The sequence below is a fragment of the Falco rusticolus genome, chromosome 8 (assembly GCF_015220075.1).
Source record: "Falco rusticolus isolate bFalRus1 chromosome 8, bFalRus1.pri, whole genome shotgun sequence".
Lineage (NCBI taxonomy): Eukaryota > Metazoa > Chordata > Aves > Falconiformes > Falconidae > Falco > Falco rusticolus.
Genome location: NC_051194.1, coordinates 2,065,734 through 2,078,615, shown reverse-complemented (window position 1 = coordinate 2,078,615; position 12,882 = coordinate 2,065,734). Strand labels below are relative to the sequence as shown.

The 12,882-nt window shown below is 42.4% G+C and overlaps 1 protein-coding gene across 1 annotated transcript in view; it reads left to right on the top strand.

Annotated features, from left to right (window-relative positions):
• LOC119152202 (solute carrier family 22 member 5-like) overlaps positions 1-12,882 on the top strand; it is a 30,990-nt gene that overhangs the window by 10,117 nt on the left and 7,991 nt on the right. Inside the window, exons 3-6 of the mRNA XM_037397118.1 lie at positions 2,781-2,935; positions 4,269-4,440; positions 5,417-5,543; positions 9,944-10,044. Of these exons, the coding sequence (XP_037253015.1) occupies positions 2,781-2,935; positions 4,269-4,440; positions 5,417-5,543; positions 9,944-10,044 (555 nt within the window). The remainder of the gene's footprint in view (positions 1-2,780; positions 2,936-4,268; positions 4,441-5,416; positions 5,544-9,943; positions 10,045-12,882) is intronic.

The window sequence follows — 12,882 nt, the reverse complement described above, 5'->3', positions numbered from 1 at the left end:
AATCACTTCTCAAGCAAACTGGTTTTATGCCAGAAAGCAGGTGTAAGAGATAAGTTTCATGTGGAAAAAATCAATCAATGGCATTCTTTTCTAATTACTTTGGACTATGTTCAGAGAGATCCCTAAGGCTTGTTTTCCTTTCTTTGAGGTCAAACTTAAAATTCTTTTTTTTTTATAAACACACATAGCTTCTCTTCCTCATCATCAAATGCAGCATATAAAACCAATGATCTGCATTTGTAGAAGCTGCAAAGCATGAATGCTGTTGAGCTGTACTCCAGAGAACAAAGGCTTCTTTATCAGTACAAACATTTTTTTAAAAATATAAAATGGAAGACACCATTAATTTTTGTGATCTTGACTGTTTGTTTCTTTGGGGTTTTTTAAGCTCATTTTTCCTGATTCTCTCCCTGGGATTTGCTGTGCAATGCTTTGTGTGCTGTCTTCCTGATCCTCAGAGAACATGTGATCCTCTAATTTGCTGATTTACTTGTAGAGTTCCTGTTTTTTGGAAACATAATCCCTATGCCACAAATCTTGTAGCATCATTCAGGGCCTTTATGTTGTTTCCTGCTCATCAGGTTGGACCAATCTTGAGCTTGGAGGCAGTGATCCTTGAAAATGAACCAGCTCTCCTGGACTTCTCTCCAGATCCATATGCTGTTGGATTTTTCCAAGTAGATCCCTGATCAGGCCAGTGTTTGCTCTCCCTGTGATCCTGCCTTCAGCCTTGATCCTCCCCTCATGATCCCGCGCTTCACCATTGCGCAGCCAGCAGCCATGGCTGCTGTCGACCTTTACATCTCCGAACAGTTCTCCCTTGTTCACGAGCTTGACGTCCACCAGTCTCTCCCTTTGTCAGCTCCTCAGTCATCTGCATTAGGGAATTGTCATTGATGCGCTCCAGAAACCACCTGGGTCTTGTCCTTCCAGCAGGTACTGGAGTAGTTGAAGTCCCCCATGAAGACAGGCTGAGAGCGCTGGGGTTGTTCAGTATGGAGAAAGGGCTCCGGGGAGACCTTATAGCAGACCTTCCCGATTTAAAGGGGCCTACAGGAAAGCAGGAGAGGGACTTTTTACCAGGGCATATAGCAATAGGACAGGAGGGTACGGTTTTAAACTAAAAACGGGTAGATCTAGATTAGATATTAGGAAGACATTCTTTATGGTGAGGGTGGTGAGACACTGGGGCGGGCTGCCCAGAGCAGCTGTGGGTGCCCCATCCCTGGCAGTGCCCAGGGCCAGGCTGGACGGGGCTGGGGGCAACCTGGGCTGGTGGCCGGTGTCCCTGCCAGTGGCAGGGGGTTGGACTGGGTGGTCTTTAAGGTCGCTTCCAACCCAGACTATTTCTTGATGGCCTCTGCCTGTGAACACGAAGCTTGCTGTGGTTGTCTGAAGAATGCCTCTTTTACCCTTTTCTGATCAGGTGGTCTGCAGCAGACACCCATAGTGGTGCCACTGTTGGTCTGCCTGCTAATCCCAACCCATAAGCGCTCAGCTTACTCGTCATCCATCCCCAGGCAGAGCTCCATGCTTTCCAGCTGCTCTCCCATGTGAGGGACAATATCTCCTCTTTGCTATGGGGAGTCTCCTGCCACTTCATCCTGGTGCTGCTGCAGGTCTCGGATGCTTTGTTCAAAAGAGCTCTCAGCCCCTCCGCTGCTGCAAGGATGCTGAGTGTCTTCCATGGTCACTAACGAGCAGGTGACACAGGAGCTGTTCTCCTGGTGGCAGAAGCCACCAGCTTCACACTTTCACAATCATGGGAGTCTCCTGCAGGTCCTTCACAGAGTGACAGAGATCCTCACCCCGTGCAGCAGCAACTAGCTCATGGTCAGGAGTCTGCTCCAGCCAGGCTGCCTGCGGTCTTCTGCTGCCGCCATCTGCCCATCTGGTACGGAAAGCTGTGCAGCAAGCCTGTGCCCCGCACCTGGCCAGGCACGACATTGAGACTGACAGGATATTTTGCAGGGTCCATTGTGAATGCGTCATGGCCTGCCCGAGGCTTGTGGCACCAGCTCGAGACCCTCTGCTTGAGTCTGACTTTGGAGTGGGGTGGACGTCCTGTCACAGGCTGCAAAGTCTGCTTATGTTGTGGGGCTGCCCGGGCTAGGACATCAGCACTGACCCTTGTAACAGCTTGATGGGCTGGGTTTAGTTTAATTACTTTGGTTTGGTTTGGTTTTTAATACTTCACTGATAGAACTGCCAGAGTCCCTTAAAATTGTTTCTTTTTTTTTTACGAAGTGGAATGAAGATTGCAGCATGGGATCACTAACTGATAATAGCATCTTACAAACCTGAGTTTTACTTTTCAGAAGCTTTCCTTTCTTTTTTTTTTTTTTTTTTCCCACATGCTAATCTATGTCATACTGTGTGCTCCTTAGAGGACAAGGAGCACCTAATACTCTTGCATTTTAAATATTTTGCTCCCAGTGATTTGTTTCCCTGTTCATCCTATCAGTAAGAAGGAAATAGCATTACAGCACATACTTAAAGGCAACTTAACTAGCAGCCCTTAGAATATTGTTTTCTCTGGGCCAGTGGATTTTTTCCAGTGTATTCAGAATAGCTGTGCCCGTGTCACGTTTCCTGAACCTCTGCTTTCTGCAGATATATCTCCCTAAGTATGCGTGTGAGTAATCTTATTTTTCTGTTTCTGAAGATTCATTCATGCTATTGTATAATCATGTCTTTTTTTTTTTTCTTCTTTTTTCTTCTTTTTTCCCCTTTTTTTTTTTTTTTTTTTTTTCCTCCTCCTTCTAATCTGTCCATGGAAGGTTTGGCAGGAAGAATGTGCTCTTTGCAACTCTGGCAATGCAGACTGTCTTCAGCTTCATACAGGTCTTCTCTACCAGCTGGGAGATGTTTTCAGTGTTCTTTGTGCTGGTCGGCATGGGACAGATATCTAACTACGTGGCAGCATTTGTTCTTGGTATGAAAGTCCTGCTGGGCACAGTATGTGTTCTTCCGTCTTGTGTTTTTCCTACTCCTTTTCAGTACTGGCTTAGGTTGATGGCTTAGGTTGATTTGTTTTGCCAAGCAGCACTGTTAAGAGTGTGTCCTTACTATGCATGGATGACTTGTCCTCTCCTTGGACATTCCTAGTTGATAGAGGTGCAATCTGAATTAATTCTGTGGCTTACCAACCTAAAAAGCAAAATGACAGAAATCAATTATTTGAAATAAAGTCCACCTTCTAGCTGGAGAGATGTATAAGACATGATTTTTCAGGGATTTCTATTGTCCATTTTGGGGCCTAAATGCCTATTTGATTTAAAGACTTGCAAAAAAAATAGTAGAGTGTTATAAAGTCCTTTAAACAGCCTAGCATAAAAATTTAAATGACATAATGATTCTTGCTTTGTAGATCTTCAGTATAACTAAGGCCATATATGATCATGAGAATGTGAATTACCTGATAAATCTGACATTTGAAAAAAAAAAAAGGTTTTTTTCATTAATGTTATTTACAGTGACCTCACTGTCCAAAGTACCAAATGCTGGCAAGAAATTCCTTTTGGGCCAGAGAAGGCCAGTGCAGCCGTGAAAGCAGTGTTCAGCTAACCTCACTGCACACATCCTGCTGCAACATCTGTAATCTTCTTTGATTTCTGTGGAAAGAAGGAAGATTATATTTCTTTCTATGTTTCTTGATTTGCAGGTCCCAAAGCATTTCAGAGGGAAGCACTGACCCCTGTTTGTGCGTTTAATTCCACTGCCAGTAGCCTGGCCTTTGTTAGTGATTCAACGTGAACTCCACGTGTGTACACCGAAAGAGTGTGAGGTTTTTTGGCTAATAGCAAAATAGTCTTTTAGAAGGTGATATGGGTCAGGAGCCTAGTTTAGGCATCTCTGAATTATTCTTTAAAGAAGCTGGTCTTTCTCCATGAGCTGGAGAGGACCTGATAGAGATGAAGCTGAGGTTAACTGTTGTGAATGTTTTGTAGTATGTCAGATGGTTTTAGCTCCTCAGGTCAAGTGTGAGATTCAAAGAAGATAAAATTAGGCAAGTATTAGCTACTTTGAGTTACAGAAATATTGTATGGCCCAGTTCTCTTCCTTCTATATGTAGAATGACCTGGGTTGATGCAGGATCACTGCGTGAAGCAGTTCTGCGGTGCCTCTAAAACTGGATGGCAGACCACGCTATATACTGGGACTATCAGTGCAGTATGTTTCAAAACCAATTCTTAGAGGTAGTTTTCGTAAGTTACTTGGTTGCTATTAAGTTAAAATACTAATCTTCACTCTGCTGTTTTGAACAGGCACTGAAATTCTTGGCCAGTCAATTCGTGTGCTGTTCTGCACACTGGGCGTTTGCATATTCTATGCATTTGGCTACATGTTGCTGCCGCTGTTTGCTTACTTCATCAGAGACTGGCGGATGCTGCTGCTGGCGCTTACTTTACCTGGGCTGCTCTGCATCCCGCTCTGGTGGTGAGTATAACTAAGTTAAAAGACTTTAGTCTTTAGAAGCTCTTGTCTGCAGATAAATTTTAAGATCCAGACTCCAAGCCAACCAGCCTTTACCAATGACATTCAGAAATGGGCAGATGAAGAACGGACATTGTGTCTTTTACTCTTCCCAGCTGTTTAGCTGCAAGTCCACAGCTTTGTGGGTGATCTGATTCATGCCTGGAAAGCCTACTCTTCATTTTCTGTAGGCTTCTATAGAATTAAGTGGTGTACATGCAAATAATATAAAAAGTCAATAAACTGCATCCTTCTGCACTGACCTGTAATCCATAAGCTTTTAAAAGCAGGCCTGAACTGAGGGCAGGAGAAGCCAGTTGTTTTGGGAAGCTGGGCAATGCTAGGGTGACGTAGAGCTGACAAGCTACAAAACAGGACTTGCGTATCTGTGAGACTTCGTGTTTTCCTTCTGGTTAATGAGGTACTTCTAGGTGGTGTGTAAAGTTGAAGTGGTCCACACGGGGGTGGTGTTTCTTCACGTCCACTAGCATTTGTGTTGGAGATGCCATCCCGTTTTTTAGAACATTCAATGACTGGTGAATTCTGCTTTCTGACTTGCCTTTATGTGACAGTATTTACATTTAGTAATTTTATATGTGTTATTCTCTAAGAATATGCCTCTTAACGTACAGCGTGCTGCCTGTGTATTCACATTTCTGAATTTCTTTAAACTGTTTTCCTGTGCTTTGAAGATTTTTATTGCTTTTTTCAGAGTCATTGCTAATTTCCTCAGTACTTCTAAAGCCCACAAACGCATTTTAGTCTGCTCTTGTTCAGTATACTAGTCTGCTCTTGTAAATCTGATTTCTGTTGTCATTGCTCTAATTTCTGCAAGATGTGGCAAGTTTTGAGATTTTCATGCCTGGAACAATGTGTATTGGTGTCTGCAGCAGTGCTTTCTGTGGAAATGTAGGCTTGTTATTCTGAACCTTTTCTGCAGGGTCATTCCAGAATCTCCACGGTGGCTGATCTCCCAGGGAAGATTTCAAGAGGCAGAGGACATCATCCGAAAGGCTGCAAAAACTAACGGCATTACAGCCCCAGATGTAATACTTGACCCTAGTGAGGTAAGATTCATTTAGCAGTCCAGTTGTTTGTTGGACTTATTAATGACTGTGTAAAGTTATTAATTTCCAGATATGACTTAGCAATATATTACTTCTCAAATGGGTAAAAGGTCATCCTTTTTCTAAAAAGCAGAATACCCTTTCCCCACAATTCCCTTGGGAATGACAACATGCATTCTAATGCAAACATCTTTTGGATCGGTTTACAGCTGCCTCTCTCCTTTTAAACTCTAGTTTTTGTGGGAGGGTAATGAATTTGAGGTACCGGTTGCTTTGTGATCCAGATACTTGGGCTGAACAGATTTTATGCTTGTGCAGTGTAATACAGTTCTATAAAAGTTTAACACAGAACTAATCCTGGCCAGTGGCACTGAAAATAATGTTAACCTAGTTCATACTCAACTCCAATTTCTACTCCATGTTAAGCAAAGCAAAACTCGAGCATCTTTCAGGGTGGTGTAGCTAGCAGTATCTTTTCTTTCCTATCTATTTCTTCCAACATGTTTGTGTTCCCTCTGGGTATCTCCCCTTTGTCTGAGCTGTTTGGTGACCTTAAGGCATAGAAGCAGTTCCACACTCATTCAAACGTGACCTGCAAAAGTCAGACAGACAAACTGTTTGCATAATCCGGGAGAATGGACGCCTCTTTTAGGCAGATCTGTAGAATCTGTCTGGGCAGTTGCCCAGTTGTGTTCTGGTTGACAATTGACTTTGTCCTGTCATTTACATGAAAATCTCTTGCACACTCACTTGCTTTACAAGGCTTCTGTAACAGGCTAAAAGGGGAATGGTTAGCCTTTAGACTGTAGTGTGTTTGCTGTTGAGATTTAAATAGCTTCACTTGGGTTGAATTAGCTGAGGGGCAAACCTACCTGTTTGTGCAGACTTACTTGTACATGGTAGGATAGAATCCTGGTCTTGCTGGAACAGAGTGAGAGTGCCAGGAAAACCCAGACCTTCTTCTGATAGCTTTTCCCCTAGATTTTCATTAGAATGTGGCTTTTTCCTTTTTTTTTTTTTTTTTTTTTTTTTTTCTCTCCTTCCTTCTCACGCCCATTGCCAGCACTGCAGCAGAACAGAAAATAAGCTCTGGCTACAACATCTGCTTAAGGTCACTGTCCCTGGAATTCTCTGTCTCCCATTCTTAGAAAGAAATGCTGCTTTGTTTGCCGTCTCTGAATGGGACTGGATTAGAAGCAGCAGAAGGCAGGGGCAGGAGTGGGGATGTTGCCGCAGGGAACACTGGACAAGGGGAAGAAGTGCTGGCTTCTGCCGCAGGGTGGGCTGGAGTATGCGGTGCATGTTTACAGGTAAATAGTGGCACATCAGCTTTCAGAAACGCAGATTAACATTCCGACACTCAAAGGAAAATGAGCTCCACGAACAGGCATTGTTTGAATGCAGAACTCCTTCCATCTTTTTACTTTTTAAGGTAAAAGTAACGCTGTGGCCAAAAAATGTGTGCAAAGCTTCTCTACATCAGTGGTCTGTTTACAGTGTTCTTGTCTGCTTTCTGAAGAGCTCCAAAGCAGCATCTCTTTTGAGTTTTTAGGAAACATGTTTATGCTGCAGAGAGGTTCTCAGAAATCCATCTGGCCCTTAGCCCTCGTGCATTTGGAATGTGAGTTTTGGACAGAGGAGCAACCCCAGCTCGTGTTTGGAATGTTCCTCAAACCCGTGCAGGTAGGGAGCAGCACCTGCGGTATTTAGACTCCAAAACCAGTTAGGATCCAGCAGGTGACTGGTTGCAAACAAGCCATGGAGCACAAATAGGGCCTGGTTGGTTGAATTATCCCATATGAGGGGGATGGAAATGTTTGCTTGATAGATTTAATGTCAAACCATTGTTTTGCCCTCAATGCCCTTCTCATAGCTTCTTGTTCTAGCTTGTCCTGCTAAGGATCATCTTGTCTGCTTATGGCTCCTAAAAGGCAGGGTTCTTTTTTCTCAGCAACTGTGATGCTGAATTTTAGTGTTCCTGGTTTTGTTTTGTGGTTTGTTTGGGTTTTTTCTCCATTTTTTTGTTTCCTGTTTGCTGGTTTCTTGGCAACAAATAGTGGCAGAACTGGAGAGTACTTAGGAAAGATCATGTGATTTATGAGAAAGGGCTGAGAGCTGTAAAGCTGCCTGCAGTCTGTGTGGGGGGAGGTTTGTCTTCAGGCAGAGTGAAAGCCATCAGATGTAAAGAACTGTTTACTTTTCATAGAAAATGAAGATTTATGAAAACAAATACACTGAAACTTGGTGTACATGAGCATCAGGTTGTTATTTTATCCTCCAGGTCTTCAGAACAGAGTATCACTCGGGAAGAATTTTCGCCTGACTTGCAGGGGTTACATGAACTTCGTGTTCCCATTAGCTCAGATAAAGTTTAGGAGACATTGAGGAGATAATGTATATTTTGACTTGAGGGGCAAGACTTAAGGGCCCCAAATCAGTGTCCGGCAAGTAGCTTGCTAAAAGAAACTTTGCTAAGTGAATATGGAAGAGAGGTTCTTGAGGAATGAAGTTAAACTAATGGTTGCTTTTGTCTTTATTGGTGTGTTGTGTCCTGGAATACATCCAACTACTGCTGGACCAGCCTGGTGTTTTAAGGAAAAAAGTATTAAATAAGCTGAACTAATGCAGAATAGAGCATGGTATGTTAGTCCAGGCGGAAAGTGTTCCGAAAAGTGTAAAGTAGTGAGTAATTGCATTCTTTTGAAACTACAATTATAGTTTACTTTTGTTGAGAACCGTTTGCACATACCATGAAAAAGTACACAGTGCCAACAAAAGGCATTCAGTCTTTAAACATATTAAAATTTAAGTTGACTTTCTCAGGTCACGCTGACTTAAAAAAGTCAAGGGAGAACATAATCTTTGTGTACGGTTTATTGTGCTTGCACATAACAGGTCTGTCAGGCAAGAGTGATTCTTCTAGTTGTGCAAAGAGGAGTCTTTACTTAAATATTGTGTCTTGGCAGTACAGTTCAAAAATTGTCAAAATTAAAAATGTTTCAGTATTACCTTTTTCATTTGATAATTTTGAGCTGCTAAGATGGATGCTTATTTCTTCCTTGGTTAGATTTCCAACTGTTGATAGTGTCACAGATTTGGATAGATACAAAATATCCTATCAGAAAAAAGAATTTGTGGAAGATTGTAAGATCAAAATCTTGTTAATGTTCATACTGTAAGACTGTTAAAAATACCATTAAACTGATGAGTAAGTAGCCTGCGATAAATCCTGAAAACATCCATCTTTTGTGAAAAATGTGACATGCTCAGAAAACTGTGGTTCTTCAGCCATATAGTGTTTATCACTTTATCAGAGTTCAGCCATTATCAGAGTTGATAATTTGAATCATTTAGGTTGGGAAAGACTATTTGATCATCAGGTCCAACCATAAATCTAACACTGCCAAGTCACTCATCCTCTTAAATCACCTTTTACATATTTTGAAAAATCTCTCCCTTGTTACCCCTTGTTAGGGGTCTAAATTAATGTCCTGATTTAAAAAAAAAAAACAACAACAACCTTAAATGATTTCCTTTTTTACAATCTTACTGAGCACAAAACTTGTTTGCATGCTTCATGGATGAGTATCTTCCATTGTTTACATGGAAGTGGTTTTATATTGAGGAGCTAGAAAGTTTCAAGGGGAAAGGAGAAGCTTGCTCTCTTTTTGCTTATATTCTTAGAAGAAGGTCTCAAAAACAGGCTGGATGATGATGGGGACTCTTCAGCTCATTAGCCGGTTTGTCTCAGTTTAAATACATTTCTGTTAGGTCCAGCATGAGGAGTCATTTACTAAATCTGTCCTGCTGCAGTTTAATCTTGTTATTTCTTGCCTTGTCTGCAGTGAACATGGAAGGACAATTTATCACTTTTTTTTTTTTTTTTCTGATCTTGGAAGACCATTTAAGATGCCCTTGGTCTTCTGGCCCTTAGGCTAAATAAACCTACTTCTACAGATCACGTTTTCCAAATGTCTCATCATCCTTGCTTTCTTGTCTGAGTGCAGTTGATTTCCGTGATCCTCAAGGCACAGTGCTGTAAACTGGATGCAAGAACCCTGCCAGAAGCAATATATAAATCATGAATTAATGCTGTTTCTTTATAATTCAAGTATAAAAGTAACAATGAGCAGTTGTTTTGTGAAGCCTTGGGCAGAGAAAACTTACTAATTTCAGCCTAAATTTTAAGTGACTTTAAAACTTTCTTTCTTTAACTTTAAAACTACTTTCACAGGTTGTTGGCTCTTACAACTTATAGGTGTTTCATTGAAAGTGAAGCATCTGTTTTAGCTCTGCAGTGTATGAAAATACTGATGTATAAGTTGAAGGGGGACTTATTTTCACAATAATTCTGGTTGCAAGAAGTTAATGTTCCTGTGGTTGGTTGGTTTGTTTTTCAGCTGCAAGATTTGAAGTCCCAGAAGCAACAGACGTACACCATTTTGGATCTAATGAAAACCCGAAATATCCTAACAATCACAATTATGTCAGTGATTCTTTGGTAAGCAAGTGCAGTTCAGGTGTATGTAAGCACAAAAGGAGCAAAACAATTGAAAACTGCTTTTTGAACACTTAAGGTATTCTGAAGAGATATGGACAAAACCAGCTCAAAAACCCAATGACCTGCTGGGTGAAGGAACCAAATTGTTGCAAACATGGTTACGTAGGTTCCTCATTTCAGTAACAGTCTAGAAACACATCTGGATTGTTACTTCTGAAGCAGTCAGACATATCCTGAATTGAGTAAGAATCAGATCAGCTGGCAGTGATGCATGGGAATCCTGCCTGATACCGGCCTTGGGGAGTGCTCTGCTGACTGTAACAAAGTCTTTTAAGAGGAATGAGTCATGCCCTGTCTTCATGTCCCCCACCCCCCCCACCCCCGCCAGAGATCTACTTCCCAGGGGTCTAAACACCAGGAGGCCTGACCTGGGTGGGGAGAATCTTCCCATCTCTTTTTCAAAGCTGTCTTTGAAGTTCTAATCTGAGATTTCCCTAAACTTTCCTGCTAGCTTCTCTGTCGACCTGCCATCTTCAGCTTGGTTCTGCACTAGCTGAAGTCATACTTTATGCTCTATTTGATTAAATGGTTGTTATTTTCCTGTACTGGGAATGTCAGTGAAGCTGTAATTGCTTAGAAAAGAGGAGATGGAGAGGGTAACTTAGCCTGCCAGAGGCCATAAAAATGAGCTTCTACTAGTGCATGTACCTACAGTGCCCTAACCAAGAAGGTCCCTCAAGTGCTTTTGGAGCTAACTAAGTCTATTTGCTGCCTTTTTGAACAATGTTCCTGTGCTTTAGTGAGGCAAAGCCCTGGAGTTCAGTCCACCAAGCTGCCAATGCGTACAAGCCAATGTTGCTTTTTGGGTCCAAGGATGACTTGGCTAATATTTAAGCCAGATTCCCTTGCCCATCACCAAGCACAGTGTTACAAACACACTGAGAAAGGAACCTGAGCAGAAAACGGCTCAAAAAAGAAAAGTAATATTGCTTCTTTGCAGAAATGTCAGTACAGTTTCTGTATACTGTTGTCTTACCTCCAAGACCAATTGCTGACTCTCACCTTTAATTGGAAATGAGCTAGAGCATTAAGTCTGTCCTAATTCTAAGCTGCATGGAGTAGATCAGCAGCAGGTTCCTAGGCACAGCCGATTTTGTGTCTCTGGTTGTAAAAAGCAAATGCAAAACCTGTTTGAACAGCATTTCTGGTAGGAGAAGGCATCTGAGAGAAACAGTAATGTGGCAATATGTAACCCATTCCATATGCTGAAGGGCTTTTTACCACATGGTAAATGAAATTTTATGATGGGCAGGAAGCGTCGAACATATACAGCTGACTTACACAATCTTGCCTCCTCTTGCAGAGAAATATTCAGTGATTTGGGAAATTTTTCCACTCTTTTTACCTTGCGTATCAGTTGCCGAACCTCCTTTTAATTAATTTCCAAAAATGAAAGTATCTTATGCTGACTCACAGCAATGTTTTCCAGCCCATGGTATACTGATGGCATATTTTGCGTTATGAATTGACAGAGCTCATAGAAGAAGCTCTGTAAAAAAGCACGCTTGCAGATAGCAATAAATCACTTTTATGCATTGCTGAGTGTTTTGTTAATTTTGAGTAAGCAGCAGGCCTTTAAACTAATCCCTTTGCTGGGTTTTATCAGGGAGGAGGAAGTTTGGCTTCTTGTCACCCTGGGATGTGTAAATACCATTAAAAGTTTTCCTAGAAAATGTATCAAGGTTTGCCAATGTGATAAGCTAAGGCAAACTGCTACTGAAAGTGGGTTCCAGCAAGCACCGTTTATTGTATATATAAATAACTCCTGGGAGCACAGGGCTGGACATATTGCACAGCATTGTGGAAATCATCGCCTAACTACCCTGGAGGAGAATAGCTTTAGCTGGCAGGGCACACAGCAGCGGAGCGGTTACCCTCAGCTGTATGACTGCATGCTTTGCCAAGCACACTAGGCAGGCAACTTATTTTAAGCAATTGGACTGTGAAGGCTCTTCCCATGTGACGTGAGGAAGAGCAGATCTTTTGTCAGCGATCCACTTCATGCTGTACAGTGATTTTTCTCTGGGTTCCGTTGTAACATAGATGCTGAAGGAGTTGAAGTGCAGAGTGCTCTGTGCCTCAGTGTTGCACCTGAACTTGATGTCTTGATCTGGTGCCCATTATTTCCTTGTTTACCATGTGATACTTGGTGAAGCATAACCTTCTCTTCCCAGCATCTCCCAAGACACAACAGGATTTGTCTCCAAGGCCGGTTGTGTGTTTCCCTTGATCATGTGGAACCCAGATGTCATCTAGCAGCAGCACAATTAAGATGGCAGTGTTCCCAGCCCCCAGGCTCTGTCCTGCTGCACTGACCAGCCCAGGCACTGAGGCATGCAAACGTGACTTGGATGCTGCCCAGCCAGCTTGGGGCACAGCAGAGAAAGTCCCGGATTGTTTGGGTCTGCCAGGATGCCCTACTCCTCCTCTCTGACTTTATACACAAAGCATGGAGGGTAATGATCCAGAAACAACGTTCTCCACCCAGAACTCCCTGGTAAACATGATAGGAAGCTACTGTAGGCCTCGGCAGCAGTGAAATTCAGTAGTCCAAACTTTCAGCCAAAGGCTGTAACCACTAGTAATGGGAACTGCTGTATCATTGCATGAATGATCATCACTTATCTCCTGGGGTGACCAGCAGTACGGAGGCTTAGTGAGAATTAGGCAGACCCTCTCCATCAGCACAACTAGCAGAGACAAATGAGATGTCTTAAAAGTCCTTGCAAGGTCTGAATGGGAGTGGGATGGACAGTTGCAAACTCATGCAACGGCATC